The sequence below is a fragment of the Hordeum vulgare genome, chromosome 6H (assembly GCF_904849725.1).
Source record: "Hordeum vulgare subsp. vulgare chromosome 6H, MorexV3_pseudomolecules_assembly, whole genome shotgun sequence".
In the NCBI taxonomy this organism is placed as follows: domain Eukaryota; kingdom Viridiplantae; phylum Streptophyta; class Magnoliopsida; order Poales; family Poaceae; genus Hordeum; species Hordeum vulgare.
Genome location: NC_058523.1, coordinates 559899077 through 559919504, shown reverse-complemented (window position 1 = coordinate 559919504; position 20428 = coordinate 559899077). Strand labels below are relative to the sequence as shown.

Below are 20428 nucleotides of genomic sequence, written 5' to 3'. Positions count from 1 at the left end.
GAAGTGAGTGGGAGCACTATAGAATTTCTGATAGGTATATGTGGTTGACATATTGTGGATCAGAAGTAATGTAGAATTTCTGTAAAGCATACAAGGTTGTTTGAAAGAAGTTTTCAAAGGAGTACCTGGATTACGCTACTTGAACGTTGAGCATCAAAGATCTATGGAGATAGATCAAAAGCGCTTAATAGAAGTTTCAACAAGATGCATGCCTTGACAAGTTTTTGAAAGAGTTCAAAATAGACCAGCAAAGAAGGAGTTCTTGGTTGCGTTGTGAGGTGTGAATTTGAGTAAGACTCAAAACCCGACCATGGCAGAATAAAGAGAATAGACGAAGGTCGTCTTCTATGCCTTAGCCGTAGAATCTAAAGTATGCCATGCTGTGTACCGCACCTGATGTGTGCCTTGACTCAAAGTCTGTTGAGAGGTACAGAGAGTGATCCATGATTGAATCACTAGCAGCGGTCAAAATTTATCCTTAGTAACAAATGGACTAAGGAATTTTTCTCGATTATGGAGGTGGTTAAAGAGTTCGTCGTAAAGGGTTACGTCGATGCAAGCTTTGACACTAATCCGAATAACTATGAGTAGTGAAACGGATTCAAATAGTAGAGTAGATATTTGGTGCATTTCCGAATAGCACGTAGTAGCAGCATCTATAAGATGACATAAAGATTTGTAAAGAACGCACGGATCTGAAAGTTTCAGAACCGTTGACTAAAACCTCTCTCACGAGAAAGACGTGATCAGACCCCATAACTATATGGGTGTTGGATTCGTTGGAATCACATGGTGATGTGAACTAGATTATTGACTCTAGTGCAAGTGGGAGACTGTTGGAAATATGCCCTAGAGGCAATAATAAATTAGTTATTATTATATTTCTTAGTTCATGATAATCGTTTATTATCCATGCTATAATTGTATTGATTGGAAACACAATACTTGTGTGGATACATAGACAAAACACTGTCCCTAGTAAGCCTCTAGTTGACTAGCTCGTTGATCAAAGATGGTCAAGGTTTCCTGGCCATAGGCAAGTGTTGTCACTTGATAACGGGATCACATCATTAGGAGAATCATGTGATGGACTAGACCCAAACTAATAGACGTAGCATGTTGATCGTGTCATTTTGTTGCTACTGTTTTCTGCGTGTCAAGTATTTGTTCCTATGACCATGAGATCATATAACTCACGGACACCGGAGGAATGCTTTGTGTGTATCAAACGTCGCAACGTAACTGGGTGACTATAAAGATGCTCTACAGGTATCTCCGAAGGTGTTCGTTGAGTTAGTATAGATCGAGACTGGGATTTGTCACTCCGTGTGACGGAGAGGTATCTCGGGGCCCACTCGGTAATACAACATCACACACAAGCCTTGCAAGCAATGTAACTTAATGTAAGTTGCGGGATCTTGTATTATGGAACGAGTAAAGAGACTTGCCGGTAAACGAGATTGAAATAGGTATGCGGATACTAACGATCGAATCTCGGGCAAGTAACATACCGAAGGACAAAGGGAATGACATACGGGATTATATGAATCCTTGGCACTGAGGTTCAAACGATAAGATCTTCGTAGAATATGTAGGATCCAATATGGGCATCCAGGTCCCGCTATTGGATATTGACCGAGGAGTCTCTCGGGTCATGTCTACATAGTTCTCGAACCCGCAGGGTCTGCACACTTAAGGTTCGACGTTGTTTTATGCGTATTTGAGTTATATGGTTGGTTACCGAATGTTGTTCGGAGTCCCGGATGAGATCACGGACGTCACGAGGGTTTCGAGAATGGTCCGGAAACGAAGATTGATATATAGGATGACCTCATTTGGTTACCGGAAGGTTTTCGTGCATTACCGGAAAAGTTTCGGGCTCATCGGTAGTGTACCGGGAGTGCCGGGAGGGGTGCCGGGGACCATCGGGAGGGGTGTCATGCCCCAAGGGGTCTCATGGGCTATGGGAAGAGATAAACCAGCCCCTAGTGGGCTGGAATAAGTTCCCACTAAGGCCCATAAGGTTTGAGAAGGAAAAAACATAAGGTGGAAAGAGTTTTCAAGTGGGAAGGTGGAATCCTACTCCAAGTAGGATTGGAGTAGGACTCCTCCACCTCCAATTTCGGCCAAACCTTTAGGTTTTGAGGCTGCCTCCTCCCCTCCCTCCCACCTATATATATGGAGGTTTTAGGGCTGATTTGAGACGACTTTTCCACGGCAGCCCGACCACATACCTCCACGGTTTTTCCTCTAGATCGCGTTTCTGCAGAGCTCGGGCGGAGCCCTGCTGAGACAAGGTCATCACCAACCTCCGGAGCGCCGTCACGCTGCCGGAGAACTCTTCTACCTCTCCGTCTCTCTTGCTGGATCAAGAAGGCCGAGATCATCGTCGAGCTGTACGTGTGCTGAACGCGGAGGTGCCGTCCGTTCGGTACTAGATCGTGGGACTGATCGCGGGATTGTTCACGGGGCGGATCGAGGGACGTGAGGACGTTCCACTACATCAACCGCGTTCTCTAACGCTTCTGCTGTACGGTCTACAAGGGTACGTAGATCACTCATCCCCTCTCGTAGATGGACATCACCATGATAGGTCTTCGTGCGCGTAGGAAAATTTTTGTTTCCCATGCGACTTTCCCCAACAGTATCATCATTTCACCCACATAGCATGTGCTAAAAAGTGGAGAGGGTTACGACAAAAACTCGATGCACTTCGTGTACAAAACAGACAATCTCTCTCGAAGTATGAGGGTTTCGAACGAGAACTCATCTGTTACAAAGGGATTTCATTTTTTGAACTTATTTGAACTCCATACTTTTTGTGTGTTTAAAATGCACCATTCAAAGGCACATCACAAATTTTCAACAATTTCTGACTTAATTTGGTATTCTTCGTGCATTTACTTTTGTTTTTTTGGGCTAGTTGACCCTGAAATTGAAAAGCACTACAAATGAACTCTGAAAATGTTGAAAGTTGGCATGCTATCATCATTTCACCCACATAGCATGTGATAAAAAGTGGAGAGGGTTATGACAAAAACTGGATGCACTTCGTGTACAAAACGGACAATCTCTCTCGAAGTATCATGGTTTCGAACGAGAACTCATCTCTTACAAAGGGATTTCATTTTTTTGAACTTATTTGAACTCCATACTTTTTGTCTGTTCAAAATGCACCATTCAAAGGCACATCACAAAATTTCAACAATTTTTGACTTCATTTGGTAATCTTCGTGCATTTACTTATTTTTTTTGAGCTAGTTGACCCTAAAATTGAAAAGCACTACAAATGAACTCTGAAAATGTTGAAAGTTGGCATGCTATCATCATTTCACCCACAGAGCATGTATTAAAAAGTTGAGAGGGCTACGACAAAAACTGGATGCACTTCGTGTACAAAACGGACAATCTCTCTCGAAGTATCAGGGTTTCGAACGAGAACTCATCTCTTACAAAGGGATTTCATTTTTTTGAACTTATTTGAACTCCATAATTTTTGTGTGTTCAAAATGCACCATTCAAAGGCACATCACAAAATTTCAACAATTTCTGACTTAATTTGGTACTTTTCGTGTATTTACTTATTTTTTTGAGCTAGTTGACCCTAAAATTGAAAAGCACTACAAATGAACTCTGAAAATATTGAAAGTTGGCATGGCATTATCATTTCACCCACATAGCATGTGATAAAAAGTGGAGAGGGTTACGACAAAAACTGGATGCACTTCATGTACAAAACAGACAATCTCTCTCGAAGTATCAGGGTTTCGAACGAGAACTCATCTGTTACAAAGGTTTATTAAAATTCTTTTTGCATATTTGAGAATTTGACAAAACTATGAAAATGAAAAGTGTTTGAAATTGAATAAATAATTCAAAACTAAAAGGTTTAGTACATTCCATACATGCATTACATAAAAGGTTTAATACATTATTACATTATTGCACCAATATTCCTATCTATTATTTCTGTTTTCTTCTGGGTCGTAGCCATGGAGAATCTTCATCATTCAGTAGGATGCTTGGGTCAGTTTTCACTTTGAGGGGCGGAATTTCATGAAACTTATTATAATCTACTGACATGTCTGTCTTGTCATCTACTCCCACGATGTTTCTTTTCCCTGAAAGAACTATGTGGCGTTTTGGCTCATCGGACGATATCTTCTTTTGCTGATTTCTTTTTCTCGTTTTTGTAGACATGTCCTTCACATAGAAAACCTGAGCGACATCTTGGCTAGGACAGATGGTTCGTCCATGTACGCAAGATTGTTGAGATCCACTGTTGGCATGCCGTACTTTTGGTCTACAACTACCCCGCCTCCTGTCGGCTTCACCCATTTGCACCGAAACAAAGGGATCTTAAAAGTAGGTCCATAGTCAAGTTCCCATATCTCCTCTATGTACCCGTAATATGTTTCCAAACAATGCCCATTCTCGTCTGTTGCATCAAAGCAGACACCACTATTTTGGTTGGTGCTCTTTTTATCTTGGGCAACCGTGTAAAATGTATTCCCATTTATCTCATACCCTTGGAAAGTACATATAGTCGAAGATGGTGGCCTGGCCAAACAGTACAGCTGATCTCCAACGGTGTCGTCATTCATGAGATGTGTCTGCAACCAACTGCCGAAAGTCTTCTCGTGTTCCCCTTTAATCCAAGAGTCAGCCTTCCCCGGGTTTTCGGAGCGTAGCATAGTCTTGTGTCTCACGATATACGGAGCCACCACGGTGGAATTGTGTAGAACTGTGTAGTGTGCTTGAGAGAAAGAATGCCTGTCCATACATACTTTTGCTTTCCTTCCTAGTGTGCCTTTTCCTGTCAGCCTACCCTCATACCGAGATTCAGGAACACCAATCGGCTTAAGGTCAGGAAGAAAGTCCACACAAAACTCAATGACCTCCTCTGTTCCATAGCCCTTGGAGATGCTTCCTTCTGACCTAGCACGGTTACGAACATATTTCTTTAAGACTCCCATGAACCTCTCGAAGGGGAACATATTGTGTAGAAACACAAGACCGAGAATTCTAATCTCTTCGACTAGGTGAACTAGGAGGTGTGTCATTATATTGAAGAAGGATGGCGGGAACAACAACTCAAAGCTGACCAGACATTGGACTACATCAATCTGTAACCCTGATAGACTTTCTCGATCGATTACCTTCTGAGAAATTGCATTGAGGAATGCACATACCTTCACAATTGCCAGGCGAACATTTTTCGGTAGAATTCCCCTCAATGCAACCGGAAGCAATTGCGTCATAAGCACGTGGCAGTCATGAGACTTTAGGTTTTGGAATTTTTTGTCTTTCATATTTATGATTCCCTTTATATTCAACGAGAAGCCAGTCGGGACCTTGATACTGAAAAGGACTTCAAAGAAGATTTCCTTCTCTTCCTTAGTAAGAGCGTAGCTGGCACGCCCTTGAAACTGCCCTGGATGCATGCCATCTCTTCCTTTATGACGTTCCTGGTCCTCCCGTGCTTCCGGTGTATCTTTTGACTTCTCATACAAGCCCAGGAAGCCTAGAATATTCACGCAGAGATTCTTCGTTAGGTGCATCACGTCGATTGCCGAGCGGACCTCATGGACTTCCTAGTAGGGTAGCTTCCAAAATATAGATTTCTTCTTCCACATGGGTACGCGCTTATCAGGGCCGTTAGGAACAGGTTGGCTGCCAGGACCCTTTTCAAAGATTACTTTTAAATCTTTGACCATATCAAATACTTCAGCACCACTACGGATGACAGGCTTCCCCCGGGGTTCTGCCTTGCCATTGAAATGCTTGCCTTTTTTCTTTAAGGGATGCTTGGGCGGAAGAAAACGACGATTGTACGGGTACACATTCTTCCTACGTTTGTCCAGATATATACTTTCTGTCTGATCCAAACAGTGCGTGCATGCATTGTATCCCTTGTTTGACTGTCCTGAAATGTTACTAAGAGCAGGCCAATCATTGATGGTTACGAAAAGCAACGCTCGAAGGTCAAATTCCTCTTGTTTGTGCTCGTCGCACACACGTACACCTGGTTCGGCCCACAGCTGTAAAAGTTCATCAACTAATGGCCTTAGGTACACATCAATATCGTTGCTGGGTTGCTTTGGACCTTGGATAAGCACTGGCATCATAATGAACTTCTGTTTCATGCACAACCAAGGAGGAAGGTTGTAGATACATAGTGTAACGGGCCAGGTGCTGTGACTGCAACTCTTCTCCCCAAAAGGATTCATGCCATCTGTACTCTGACCAAACCATAAGTTCCTTGCATCACGTGCAAATCTCGAGAACTCTCTCTCGATTTTTCTCCACTGTCGACCATCAGCGGTGTGCCTCAACCTATCGTCTTTCATACGATCTTCCATGTGCCATCGCAACAACTTCGCATGATCTTTATTACTGAACAGACGTTTCAACCGTGGTATTATAGGAGCATACCACATCACCTTGGCAGGAACCCTCTTCCTGGGTGGCTCACCCTCAATATCACCAGGGTCATCTTTTTTGATCTTATACCGCAATGCAGTGCATACCGGGTATTTATCCATATTCTCGTACTTCTCACCGGGGTAGAGGATGCAGTCATTAGGGCATGCATGTATCTTCCGCACGTCTAATCCTAGAGGGAAGACAAGCTTCTTTGCTTCGTACGTGCTGGCGGGCAATTCGTTTCTTTCTTGGAAGCATCTTCTTCATCAGTACCAGCAACTTTTCGAATGACGAGTCAGTCACACCGGTCTCTGCCTTCCACTTCAGCAATTCCAGTGTGCTACCCAGCTTCTTCTGGCCATCTTCATAAGTTGGGTACAACAATTTGTTGTGGTCCTGTAACATCTGCTCGAACTACAACCTCTCCTTTTCTGTGTCGCAAGCTCGCCGTGCATCAGAAATGACCCGGCCAAGATCATCAGCAGGCTCATTTGGTTCCCGTTCTTCATCCTGATCTTCTTCTTCATTGTCTTCCATTGCGGTATCAGCATACTCAGGGAACATAGATCGGTAGTTGTCATCATCGTTCTCTTCTTCTTCATCGTCGTCTTCCATCATAACCCCTCTTTCTCCGTGCTTGGTCCAAACATTATAGCCCGACATAAAACCGGACCGAAGCAGGTGGCTCTGAATGACTCTTGAGGAAGTGTAATCCTCTCATTCCGACATTCAACACATGGACAAAACATATAGCCACCACCATGCTTGTTCGCATCGGCTGCATCTCGAAAAGAATGCACGCCTTCTCTGTAAGCGGCTGTGCGTCGATCACCGTACATCCATGGATGGCTCATCTGCGTTATACGACAGTATATCAAATACAATCACGATCCTAAAAATTAGTACCGCACGGTCTAAACGAGGAAATATAGTTGCTAACCTTTTAGAATAAGTAGAAATAAAGAGGAAGAGGTTTAAGCGTGGCTCGGACATCTCATATCGTAGTTGTGTTCGGTGAACTGAAGCGGCATCGCTCTAACACACATTTCAACAAACACCTCTAGTGCATCCAAGAAAAATGGAGAGCTAGCACACACTCACACTCTTCCATCCAAGAAAAATGCAAGGAAGAGGGGAGAGGGGGGCTGTGGCCAATATATATAGGCAGAGGACTTTAATCCCGGTTTGAGACACAAACCGGGACTAAAGGTGGCGCACATGCGGGCTGCACACCGCGTAGCCCTTTAGTCCCGGTTTGAGACACAAACCGGGACTAAAGGCTCCTTACGGGCCGGGACCAAAGCCTCGTGGGCAGCATTGCGATTTGGGGCGGCGTGGCCGGGCCTTTAGTCCCGGCCCAGAGGGAGGCCGAGACTAAAGGGTCCAGGCCAAAGGCCCGTTTTCCACTAGTGCCACTCTTAGGCCTTGTTCGGTTAAGCCACTCCCCGGGTGGATTGGAGGGGATTTGGGGGAAATTTGACCTAGATGGGATGTAATCCCTGCCAATACCTGTCAATCCCGTGCATTTGTCACGAAACCGAACAAGGCCTAAGGGTATTTTATGCTCCCAATCTTTTTATCTACCGGTACATCACTATGGGCGATCGATATATATAAAGAGTTGAGGGAGACCATTTCATTTCGGTGCAAGTTCTGCAAGTTTCTTTTGAAAATGCCAAACTCATTAGACATTTGAATGGGCTCAAAACTTGTGAGCAATTTGTTCATGCTGCAATACGAGGCTCGTATAAGTCCCTATAGAAACGAATATCAGACTCAAGTTGGCATAAGACTTGTGCAACCGTTTCATATTTATGCCCAACAATTCGATATAGTCATGGGTATCGCACTTTAATGAGAGTTGCCCCAAGATGGGTATCTTTCCAACATCGACTTGGAAACTATCTTTGACCAAGACGATGGTGTCAAATTGAAAAAAAATGTCCTTAATTTGGCCCCAAAAAATGAGAATTTATTCACTCGATCTGAGAAATGGAATTAGATCCCATGTACTTTATAATGAATGATTTTCTACCATAACCCATCCTCACTAAGAAGTTTATAAATTCATTTACTAAGAGGGCAATGTTCTTATCTCAAGATCCTAGATACCCAAACCACCTTGATTTTTGGGCCGGCACAAGGAATTCCATTTAGCATGATTATATTTCTTAGAATTGTTATCACCCTGCCAGAAAAATGCAAATCTAAGTAAAATAATGATAACCTATTCATGAGCATGGTGCTAAGGATGGAGTTTGATGAGTGATATTTTTACAATCATCACTCTGTTGTTTAAACCGAATAATCTTGGAAATCGTGAGAAAATCTCTCTAATATTGCAACTAATGACTAATGAATGCAAGAGATCACGTAATCCTTTGTCTAATTTATTACCATAGTAAAAGAGGCCAAACATGGAGATAAATCATCACCTAGAAGGAAACAAGGAAAATGAAGAAGGAATGGAAGAAATTGGAGGCACAACAGCCTACCAGAATGAAAGATGGTGTCCGGTATGAGCACACACACTTGTACTAGCGCTTGAACTAAGTGTTGACGGTTCCGTGATGTCCAACCCTCCAACAATTCTAAAGGGTCCAACACCAAAATCTCAACAGGAGAGTGTCGAGAACACAATTCACGAAACAGAAGCCATGTTCCAACCCTAGCCGCCATCATTTCCCATCTCATCTCAATAGAAACTGGAAATTCTTGGTAGAAACAACTCGAAATGAAAATAGGACGAAAAGTGCGGTAGATAGACGGGAAAATCCAAGATATATAATCATGTAGGAGAGGACATCACGCGAAAGGTAGACCTGAGGTGGAATCCGAGGTTGTTGTCTAGGGGGGTGGCCGCATGGGACACCCGCTTGGCGTCCACTGGAACCTCCTCGGTTGCCTGTGTTTGCCTGATATTTTTTATTTTACAAAAAACTTCCAAATATATTTTATGGATTTTTGGATCTCGTTTCCATACCTGATCACATACTCATTATTTTTTAGCGTTCCAGAACCTTCTAGATTTTATTTTTGATGAAGCCGTGTGGAGTAATTACTTGTATAAGATTAGTTTCTGCCCCGAGAGGGTTATCGACAATATAATGACTAAGTCTTTCCCATTCACCCCTATTGGCTTGGCCCCTCGGGCCTCGGCGTTGTTGGGCTTAATTGCCCAAACTGATAAACTTCCTCGATGATGAATGGTCCTTCCCATTTGGAGAGAAGCTTAGATGGATGATATCTTAAATGAGACTTGTACAAGAGAATATTATCACCTATTTTAAATTCATATTTCTATACTCTTCTGTCATATGGCACATTTTAATTATTTTTATTCAAACATATTAGCATTTTCATAAGCTTCATTCTCCACTCAAACACTCATATCCAACAACCACCGTTCACCGGCAAGTTTGAAATCATAATACCTTGCTTAACAGCCCAACATGTTATATGTTCTAATTCCAAAGGTAGATGACAAGCTTTACCATAAAACATATTATACAGTGATGTCCACATAGTATTTTTATAAGCGGCTCTATAAGCCTAGCTAGAGTGGAGCATTCAATTTTTTAGAACAGTCTTTCCTCGAGGATGATGTGGTAATGTTACTATGCCGTGTAAATAATTGATAATATTTTGAAAATTAACTGGATCTCACTACAAGTTAACCCCCCCCCCCCCCCCCCCCCCCGCGCGCGCGCGCGCGCGAGAGAGCGACTAAGGATGCTATTGGTAATGGTTATTATGTGACACAGGGAGTAGTTTACATCATACTTAGCAAGAACTTCCTAAGAGCACCCTGAATAAATCTGAACCACCATTAGTCATGAGAGATATCTAGGAACCCCAAACCTTGAAAAATAGCATCTTTAAGCATTCTAATAGAAGTCTTATGATCAACTTTTTAGTTGGAATGGTTTATACCCATTTAGTGACATAATCAACAATAACTAAAATAGGAGTGTTATCATGTGGAGTTGGAAGAGGTCCATAAATTGTAATACCTTATATGCAATTTTGTTTTCGGCATGGTATCATCCATGTGCACTGGAGTGACACTTCCCGAAGATACGATACTCCATATCCGATGATTTGTTTCGTTGATGTATGTGTCGTGCAAGCTCTTGCCTATGCAAGTTCTTTTGTTTTTGCGGGGTTCTTGCCTATGCAAGTTAACATGATGCGGAAAACATCCCACATATATATCATGTTAAAAGTAATACCCATATCTCCTTGTCCCAAACCATACCACGTGGTAACCGGAAAAGAATAATGTCTTTATGAACTCCTTTTCAACAGACACAACAATCACCTACTATAAGTAGCTACTAAAGGACTCGTATGGTCAAGCATACGCTTGATCACTCGAAGGCTAGCTAAGATTAAAAGTTAATCTTACCTCTTGAAAGAGCTCGACCATCCGTTGGTTTGCTGCCTACCACGCGTCGTACCATCCGCAACATGCATGCATCTGAGGCTCGGCGGCCTCACCTCCACGGATTAACCATGGCCACCGCCTCTCATATTCCCTATTTTACGATCTCTGGCTATCCTCAAAGACACAACTCCTCAACCTCCGGCTATCCATTGGTTCAGTGTCACGTACCCTGCGGTCCGCATGTATATCTATCTATCTATATATAGCACTGCAGCCGGATGGGACAACTAATCAAGAGGCCAACAATTGATCGAGATTGCAATAACACACCTCCATTCCACATACATACCATTGATTAGTTTGTGCATCGGCTGACCATGGCGAGGCTCTTCACCATCATCTCCTCCTTCGCCGTCCTTCTTCTCCTCCTCCTCATAACTGAGGTCTCCCTCCCCGCCGCGGCCAAAGATGGCGACGACGCCAACGTCAACAAGTTGTGCGCCGATACGCCCTACCCTGACCTTTGCGCCTCCATGATCATGCGCTACGACGAGTGGAAGGGCATGGACGACGAGAAGCTGGTGGGGACGGCGGCGCTCACCACCGCCACCCTCCTCCTTAAAGCAGCCGGGGATGCGTGCCCGGGCGTTCAGAGGGAACGCTACCCGGATCTGACCAAGGCCGACGAGGTCTGCTTTGAAACCTGCTACAAGGAGCTGACCAACGCTGGCGAAGCACTCGACAAGTTGTGCACGACCAAAGAGGGCGTGGACGACATCGGGTCGGCCCAGCTCCCAGAAATCCATGGCTTCATCAAGGAGAACAAGGGGGCGCATGCCAAGTGGAATTGCGACAGGTGTCGCCCAGCGAATGACAAGAAGACACCCGACGATGTTTCCACCAAGAACGATGCCGAGAAGGCCATGGATGTCCTGGACGTGCTCGTCAACAAAGTCACCAAATAAAGAAAACCATCCATTGCCTACTATTAGCTCTTGTTAAAGTTGTTTGATTATTAGTTTCCTTGACTATGTATGCGCCGTCATGGTTTTGTTTTCTCGCTCACTTTGATAATTGAACAAATTAAATAGAGTATATGTTTACGCTTGGTACCCATTCTTATCATTTACCCCGTGATGCTGATGCGATCGACCTCTATGATGATACATGGTTCCTCTGTCGATTTCATTCACCTCTTACCAACACATATATGATGGTTCTCTTGTTTTTAAACTTTTTTGTTCTTAAATATATGGTTCTTTTGTTATTGTTGCCGATACATGTATGATTAATTCAACCAAATATTAAACAAGTTAAATAGTATATGTTATACTTAGTACCCATTCTTATCATGTACCCTGTGATTGCCATCGACCTCTGACAATCCATGGACCATGGTTCCTCTGCCGATTTCATTCCCCTCTTACCAACACATATGATGGTTCTTTTAAACTTTTTTGTTGCTAAATATATGGTTCCTTTGTTATTGTTGCGGGTACACGTATGATTGATTCAACCAAATGCGCTAGGTAATAACGGCACGTTCATTGTCCGACGAAATATGTAAAGGAAGAAAAATCTGTTCACTCTAGGTACAAAATAATAGTATTTGATAAACAAGCGAGTAAGTAAATGGGTGAATCAATAGACTAATTGTCATGCTAAGCAAGGATTGCAAAGAGAAAACCATGTAATGGTGAATCTAGCATTTGGAAACCTATGACGGCTTCCGACGATGTTGCTTTGCCGACGGCGGCTGCTGCAAGAGGAGACCAGTGGTGTGGCAGCTGTGAGCCATGCGGCGACAGGAACTAGCGTTGTTTGTGTTTCTACGGCTAGAGGAGAGAATGAAGCAGGCGCAGGTTGGTGCGACGAGAGGAGAAAGACAAGGGGTGCATTGAGATCCAATGGTTGCGAGTGGACGTATCGGATGGCCATTGACCCGACTAATTTTTCAAGGAAATATGTCGGTTAGTGTCAAAAAATAAACTAATACAATTCTCTATGCACAGTACGTACGTACAAAGGAAAGAAAAGGGAAAAGTTAGAGAGGTGAGTGCGTGCCGACGGTGTCTCGAAAAACAAAACAGACTCCCGAGAGAAAAATCTAGTGCTAGAAACAACCCAAGCCGGTAAAAACAAAATAGACTTTATTAAAGTATGTATATATGCATCCGTACGTGGTCCGTAATGAAAACCTCTAAAAGGATTTACACGTAGAAACGGAGAAAGTACTTACAACCGATTGTTCGAATTCATCGAGCAAATCCCTCACCTTGTACTGTTTTTTTTCTTCTGAGAGATGGAGGAAGGAAAAGAAAAAAAGAAAAAGAGAATGTGGTGGTGAGCGTCCCCGCTGCGTCTGCTACCACGCATCCTTTTCTTGAGTTTGTTGGCCTGCTGGTGTGGCTGTGGCTGTGGCTGTGGCGTCACGCAAGCCTACCAAAAAGCAAAGCTTGGGGATTTCATCCACCTCTTCTTCTTCTTCTGAACCTTGCTCCTCCGAGCGAGCGAGCGAGCTCTCGCTGTCAGAGAAGCAATCGATCAAGGAGCCTTCTTACTCGTCGTCTCGGTTGGACCGGGATCTGATCTCAACAAGTTTCCGAGGTAACTAACTAGCTTAATTACCTCCGCTAGTTCCTTGCCAATTATTCCTTCTTTTCCCTTTCTTAGATTATTGACCATCTGCAATCTGCATGCATGCTGACTCGGGTTTGTTTAATTCCTTCCTCCATTTGCTCAGTGTGGTTGCGTGGGTGATGTCTGTCCATCCATTCGTTCGTTGGTTCGTTCATAGGATATTTGTTCTGTATTACTTCCGCCTTCTCATGATATAATTACATAAAAATGTTTTTAACATTAGTATAGTGTAATAAAACACTTTTGTATTATAGAATAGAGGAAGTATTTTGCGAAAGCATCATATATGTGTGGGGTGTTCAGGTGTTTGGCGGAACAAAACAAAAATCCTTCAGTTCAGGTAGTGAAAGTATGTGGTGTGGGGAAGAAGAGTAAAATAATTCATTAAGGTATAAAAAAGATTAACAAAATTGGGGGCAGGTATGTGGTGTGGGGAAGAAGAGTAAAAAGTAAAAAAATATACAGTGTTAAGGTAAAAAAGATTAAAATAAATGTATACGGTGTTAAAAGGGAAATAAAAAGGGGGCATTCCGAGAATTGAACTCGGGACCTCTCGCACCCTAAGCGAGAATCATACCACTAGACCAAATGCCCTTTGCTGATATGTACTTTTTTAACACATCACTTTACTGTTGGGCGTTACAGTTCTGAATGTGAGATTTTCAACCACATGGCCAAGATAAGATTAATTCAGTATTGGTGACCTAGTCCTCTGTTCTTTGCATACACATTGATTGTGGTTGTGCTTCGTCCCGACAGTTAGGTTAATTCTTCCTCCACCTGCTCCTAGACGACAGACAATTCGAGATCGGTCCATCCATTTTGCGCGCGGTGGTGATCGATAGACAGGACAGAACCCATGATGAATGTGCTCTCCAGCGGCCACCCCCAGAACCACCTGCGCGTAATCCATCACCACCAACACGACATTTTATCATGTCCACGGCGGAGCAGCTCAGGCCAGCTCGCAGTCAACCCTCATCCTAGCATCACGCGGAGGCCTTCTTCCAGCTCCTTCCGCCGAGGCGCCGTCAGAGCCGTCAGAGCCGTCGCCGACGGCGGCGAATCCAGCAGCGGCAAAGACGACGACGACGACGACCAAGAAGAAGAAGAGAAGCGAAGAAACGGCGACGACAACGAGGTGCACTAATCTTGTTGTTGCGTGCGTGTGCACATACATGGTGATCGCTGACGAACAGAACAGGGACCTGACTGATCGATTGCAGTTGCAGGGCACGTCGTCGTCGTCGTCGTCGAGGCGGAACAGGGAGGACCTGGAGCGGCTGGTGGGCGTCCCCGACGACGACGGCTTCAGCGGGCTCGACCTGGCCACGCTCATCCGGAAGCGCTACGGCCGGAGCTACGACGTGACGCTCATCCGGAAGGTACACACACCTTCATTCCTTTCTTTCCATCCATCCATTCAGATTCAGACTCAGATGAGGAATCCATTGGAAGGAACAACAGACCTCCCTGTCCATGGCATGCAGGAGTTCATGGGGCGGAACCTGCTGGCGATGAACGTGATGTGGAAGTACCGGGAGCAGCGGTCCTTCCCGCTGACGGAGGAGGAGTACCTGCTCCGGCTGGACGACGTGGCCAACACGCTCCGCTCATGGGGCGCCGTCGCCCACGTCCGCAACTCGCTCGAGACCACCAAGGACCGCCCACGCATCGGCAAGGCCGTCAGCATCTTCATCGACGTCGACTCCGCCGGCGGCGGCAAGCGCTCCGACGAGTGGATCTACAAGTAGCTACCGTAGTGATCGAACGAACCCGCACACACTCTACTTCATCATCCTCTTAATTCCTGCTTAAGTGCTTAGGGGGGGGGGGGGGGGGGGGAGCATTTGGACTCAATCATCCAACGAGTGAAGGATATGGAATATGGAATCGGAATGATGCTAATTAATGTCAGATATGGAATATGGAATCGGAATGGATGATGGTTCTATATATACGAGTACGACTGGATCACATACATGTTTCCACGTAAGAAATGTCTCGTTTTTTAGCTTGGATCTTTGTTCCATCGTCATCCAATCAAGTGTATACACATGTTACTCCCTCCGTTCACAAATCTATGTTTTTACATATTTTATACTAGTACTATACGTATGGACTACATACAAGCTGAAAATGAAATAAGTGAACAAACATAACATGGTAAAGCATGTCTACGATGAATGATACACAAGTACCCCTTACTTCCGTTCATAAATGTACGATGTTTTACATATTTTAGCATGGACTAGATACATATAAAATTCCAATCATTAAGTTTTTTTCCCCCTAGGATTGGTTGTCAGGTCCGCAGGATTGCAAATCATAGGTATTTTTCTTACTTAGAATTCATTTGCACTATATTTCATAAGAAATTTTCCATCGACTCCCACATGTTTGAAAGAATCCTATATCTAATCGGTCAAACATCCTTATTGCAGTCCCTTTGTCCCGAATTACTTGCCACGTAAATATATGCATTTAGACGTACTCCCTTTGTTTCTTGTTAGTCCGCATATAAATTTGGTCTAAGTCAAACTTTGTAAAGTTTGACTAATTTTATAGAAAAAATATCAACATTCACAATATAAAACCACTATTATTAGATGTGCCATGAAATTAATTTTCATAGCATATAGTTTAATATTGTTGATATTGATATTATTTTTTATATATTTGGTCAAAAGAAACGGAGAAAATATTTTTAGTTCTAGATAAATTCATTTTTGCGATAAGTAATTTAGGACGGAGTGAGTAGTATTTAAGGTAACATTCCACTTTATCCCTACTAGTAAGGTAGATGTGCATTGCATATGAGAACTTACATAACCAAAGTGCCATTGAATATTGACATACAACAGAACACAAGTAAATATACAAATTTACAGTCACACATGCATCATTTATGAGATGTAGATTTAATTCTCGTAGTTCATGGCACTGAAAAATAAATAAATTATTTTATGAACGTACTGTCATAGCCTTGTGCAAGAAGTAAATAAAGCAAAAGTGAAAGTGAACTCTTACATATGTATGTTACATTGCTATGCTACCATAGCAATGGAGTTTTTGTGTGTGTTTTCTTTAATAAAGTTATAGGGTTTGTGCATATTACGTGTTGATATTCATAAAGTAAAAAGGCATTAGCAATTCATTTGGAAGAAAAAAGTTGACAGTGTTAAGATGTGACAGATTCTAGAAGAAAGGAGAAGCGTAGTGCTTTGAAGTTTGTGTATAGGTGCATTGTGCTTAAGCTTAGTAATGAAATATTCTAGATAATATGCATGCATGGCAAAAGCTGAATAAGATATCCAATGGCCAACAATGCTCGGATTTGCCAACTTTCCACATTTTGATTTGCTTCATCCAACAACCAATATTCAAAGTTATTCCTATACCATATATCGGTATAGTTATAGACGTTTTTCTTATTCATGCATTTTTGGAAATCCTGTGAATCAAAGAGGTCATTAATTGTTTTGCTGAACAATATTGCACAAGTTGATGTTGGATAGGCCCGTGAACCAGATGACATGAACCATCTCTCACTTTGTTCTCTACTTGCACAATTGCACCCCTACTCAAGTTGGCGAGGCCCACCATGGACTCCGCCTCCACCCCATGCCATCGTGAACACCCCTCCCGCCGCACACCATTGTGCTCACACTGACACACTCGTCGATAGCGCCTATGCATTTGATTTCCAGCGAGGTCATGGAGACCGGCTAGGTCTTATGGGAGGTCGCCCCGAGCAGCAAATCTAAGCCCTCACACGCCACAGTTCGCATGTCTACAATAAACCATTTTAGAAGGGTTTGTTGATGGTGTTTGTTCGATTTTCGAGACTCTAGGGGTTAAGCATCCGATTTCTTAGCTTAGGGTCTATGTAATCGAATCGTGAAACCTCGGCTTCTTTCAGCTTGCACCTATTTTTTGCAAGCTTTGCAGATCGACATTGCGAGTGGAAGAGAAATGCTGAGATCGGGGCAGCCGTTGGATCCCAAAGTGAACGGGCCAGATCATTCCTCTGCTCACTCCTGTTCTTATACTAGCAGTGGCCTCGCCAAGCAAAACCCATTGCCCTGATCGATCTCGCGTGCCCTCCTCCCCCCTCCAAACCCTTCCCCGATGGCCGCCGCCGCCGCGCTCCGCCGGGCCCTCGCTCCGGCACCGGCGCTCCTCCTCCGCCGGCAGGCCCTCGTGCGACTCCTCTCCACGCAGAACCAGTCCCCCGCCGCCCCCACCATCAGCCCCGCCGAGCTCGTCCGCATCAAGAACTCCATCCGCAGCGCCGCCACGCCGCCCGACGAGCTCGCCGCGCTCTTCTTGAAGGGGATCCCGCACACGCCCTTCCTCGGCGACCGCTCCATCTTCTCCCTCGCCGTCTCGCGCCTCACCGCCGCCGCCCGCCCCGACCTCGTCTCCTCCGTGCTCTCCGCCTCCCTCACCGCCCTCCCGGCGCCGCACCCCTCCGAGGGCTTCCTCATCCGCCTCATCGCGCTCTACGCCGACGCCGGCATGCCCACCCACTCCCTCTCCACCTTCCGCCTCGTCGTGCCCCCCTCCGACCGCGCCCTCTCCGCGCTCCTCGCCGCCTACCACGACGCCGGCCAGCCCGCCCGCGCCATCCAGGCCTTCCGCGACCTCTCAGCGGAGCTCTCCATCGCGCCGGGAGTCGTATCCCACAACGTGCTCCTCAAGTGCATGGTTGCCACGGGGGACGTCGCCGGCGCTCGCCAGGTGTTCGATGGAATGCCCGACAAGGCCGGGCTGCAGCCGGACATAGTCTCCTGCAACGAGATGCTCAAGGGGTACCTCAAGACGGGAGACTACGCCGCGTTCGACCTGCTGCTCAAGGAGGTCACCGGCGGCAAGAGGCGGCTCAAGCCCAACGTCACAACCTACAAGCTCCGGATGTCCGGCCTGTGCGCCAAGGGCAGGAGCTTCGAGGCAGAGGAACTGCTGGAGGCCATGGGCGCCAACGGCGTCCCGCCTAACCGGGAGTGCTTCAACACCGTCATCGGCGGGCTCTGCAAGGAGGGGGAGGTGGGCGCTGCCGTGGCGCTGTTCAAGAGGATGCCGGAGGTGCCCAGGCCCAATGGCAAAGGCGTGTCGCCCAACTTCGAGACCTACATCATGCTGATCGAGGCGCTGGTCGAAAACAACGCGTTCGTCCCTGCGCTGGAGGTGTGCAAGGAGTGCCTGGCCAACAAGTGGGCGCCGCCGTTCCAGGCTGTCAAGGGTCTGATCCAAGGGCTGGTCAAGAGCAGGAAGGTGAAGCATGCCAAGGAGCTCGGCATGGCGATGAAGAAGGCTGCCAAGGGTGATGCCAAGGAGGAGTGGGAGAAGGTCGAGGCGGATGCCTTCCAGCTCGCGCTCGCCGAGATGAAAGCGTAACTCACTTTCCGCTTGGGACAGTATGTTGTCGCCTGTAAGCGGGTGATAAGTTATTGTTTTCTTCTTTCACTTGAAATGTATTAGACATCCGTGTTACTTCATGTGCTTGTGGCCGCCTGACTCTAGCAGTTCCTTCGGTTCAGGACACAAGATAGATCTTTTCTCATATAAGGTATTTGCATTTCGAACTACTGGGAGCTCTGCTGTCGCCTCGCCTGTAGGTGGGCTTTAAACTTCAGTTACTAGATGCAGTTTGTACCACTTCTTTATTTTCACAATTCATCTCTTGGTGCTTTAGATATTGTTTCTCTGTGTAACTTTGGAGCACTGTGGCACCTTTTGAACCCGTAGATTTGAACGATCCAAGCACTATAGAGAAGTCCTGTATGTTGCCTTTGTACTGCTCATTTAAAGGATTGAATCAATCGATTGTTTGATTTCATAATTCAGCTTGTAGGCCTAGTGAGAGGAAAACTCAATCCTGTTCTTTCATATTTCATTAGTATTAAGTTATGAACGTGAGCAGTCCTTTTACCCGGTATTTTGCAAAGGAGATTGCAGATATTTATGATTCAACTCTTGCCTTTCTTCCAACCAATTATTTTTCTCACATATATGACATTTTGGTTCAGTGGCTCAGTGCATGGATAGTTCTTTTTTCACATGATAAGGTATTTGCATTGTGACTAATTGGATGCGCCCATAGCCATAGGTGGGCATGTAAATCTGAGTTGCCATTTTATCACATCGGGTGATGCAACTCTTCCTTGTTCTTTGTTGCTGTCTGGCTATATGAACATAGTCTGCTGCAGGCATATATGTGCTTGAATTCAGAATTATGTTCTATATGTGAATTCTGTGCTGAGCAGGAATCATTGCATCATCTGTTGTTTTCGTAACCCTGGCTAAGTATATTTTGCTGTGGCTAATTAGATACTGCCAAGTGGGAATAACCAGTTTCAGTTCTCTGCTTGAATCCTTTGGGAAATTTATATAGGTCAGAACTGGTTCTCAGTCTCTTTACTGGTATGGCCGGGACCTGTTGTGTGCCCTGCTTTCGTCTGTACACGAAATAGATCTTGTTTTTGACGTGTTCATCCTGTGGATCTGCCGATCTGGGCAATATTGCTTTGTTTAGGTGCTATTTCAACAATTCCTTGGCAATGCTTTAGCAGGGACACGCTATGAAGAAGACTTCCACGGCAGGCTGGCAAGGACCAAGTTGCACTGGGTGCAAAACTGCAAATTAAGGTATTTGCATTTGAAACTACAGGGAGGTCTACCATCGCCTGTAGGTGGCATTAAAACATTAGTTAATAGATGCAATCTGTACCACTTATTTATCGTAATCCATCTCTTGGTGCTTCATATATTGTGCTCTGCGTAACTTTGGGGGCAGTGGCCACCTTCTGAACTTGTAGGTCTGAACAATCCAAGCGCTACAGACACAGTGGGTACCTTTATACGAAGCCTTTGCACTGCTCATTTAAGGGCTTGAGTGGATTGTTTGATTTCATAACTCAGTATGTAGGCTGTCGTCTGAGACGAAAACCCGATACTGCTCTTTCATAATTT

General features: G+C 44.9%; 3 protein-coding genes and 1 non-coding gene across 6 annotated transcripts; 3 read left to right on the top strand and 1 right to left on the bottom strand.

Annotated features, from left to right (window-relative positions):
• Positions 1 to 11109: 11109 nt before the first annotated feature.
• LOC123404587 lies at positions 11110 to 11922 on the top strand. Its single transcript, XM_045098528.1, has one exon. It carries the CDS (start codon positions 11191 to 11193, stop codon positions 11776 to 11778), a length of 588 nt encoding a protein of 195 aa, XP_044954463.1. The 5' UTR covers positions 11110 to 11190; the 3' UTR covers positions 11779 to 11922.
• A 1269-nt stretch (positions 11923 to 13191) lies between these two features.
• LOC123404586 lies at positions 13192 to 15409 on the top strand. 3 transcript variants are annotated; one of them, XM_045098527.1, is made up of 4 exons: positions 13192 to 13420; positions 14213 to 14594; positions 14686 to 14838; positions 14944 to 15409. In XM_045098527.1, exons 2-4 carry the CDS (start codon positions 14313 to 14315, stop codon positions 15205 to 15207), a joined length of 699 nt encoding a protein of 232 aa, XP_044954462.1. In that variant the 5' UTR covers positions 13192 to 13420; positions 14213 to 14312; the 3' UTR covers positions 15208 to 15409. The 3 variants fall into 3 exon arrangements, with proteins under 3 accessions (XP_044954462.1, XP_044954461.1, XP_044954460.1); XM_045098526.1 differs by having other exon boundaries at positions 13193 to 13420; positions 14244 to 14594; positions 14680 to 14838; XM_045098525.1 differs by having other exon boundaries at positions 13193 to 13420; positions 14680 to 14838.
• On the bottom strand, positions 13976 to 14047 carry TRNAP-AGG. Its single transcript has one exon. It is a non-coding gene; the product is annotated as a tRNA-Pro (tRNA).
• Positions 15410 to 17536: 2127 nt separating the features above from the next.
• On the top strand, positions 17537 to 19298 carry LOC123402227 (pentatricopeptide repeat-containing protein At1g61870, mitochondrial-like). Its single transcript, XM_045096121.1, has one exon. The coding sequence runs from the start codon at positions 17585 to 17587 to the stop codon at positions 18851 to 18853; it is 1269 nt and encodes a 422-aa protein (XP_044952056.1). The 5' UTR covers positions 17537 to 17584; the 3' UTR covers positions 18854 to 19298.
• The last annotated feature ends 1130 nt before the right edge of the window (positions 19299 to 20428 follow it).

What these genes read in the sequence shown, in the direction of transcription:
- LOC123404587 (XM_045098528.1), top strand. Translation starts at nt 11,191, where the DNA reads ATGGCGAGGCTCTTCACCATCATCTCCTCCTTCGCCGTCCTTCTTCTC.
- LOC123404586 (XM_045098526.1), top strand. Translation starts at nt 14,313, where the DNA reads ATGATGAATGTGCTCTCCAGCGGCCACCCCCAGAACCACCTGCGCGTA. An exon ending in GAAACGGCGACGACAACGAG is followed by an intron (nt 14,595 to 14,679) that starts GTGCACTAATCT and finishes GATCGATTGCAG; the next exon opens with TTGCAGGGCACGTCGTCGTC. An exon ending in ACGTGACGCTCATCCGGAAG is followed by an intron (nt 14,839 to 14,943) that starts GTACACACACCT and finishes CATGGCATGCAG; the next exon opens with GAGTTCATGGGGCGGAACCT.
- LOC123402227 (XM_045096121.1), top strand. Translation starts at nt 17,585, where the DNA reads ATGGCCGCCGCCGCCGCGCTCCGCCGGGCCCTCGCTCCGGCACCGGCG.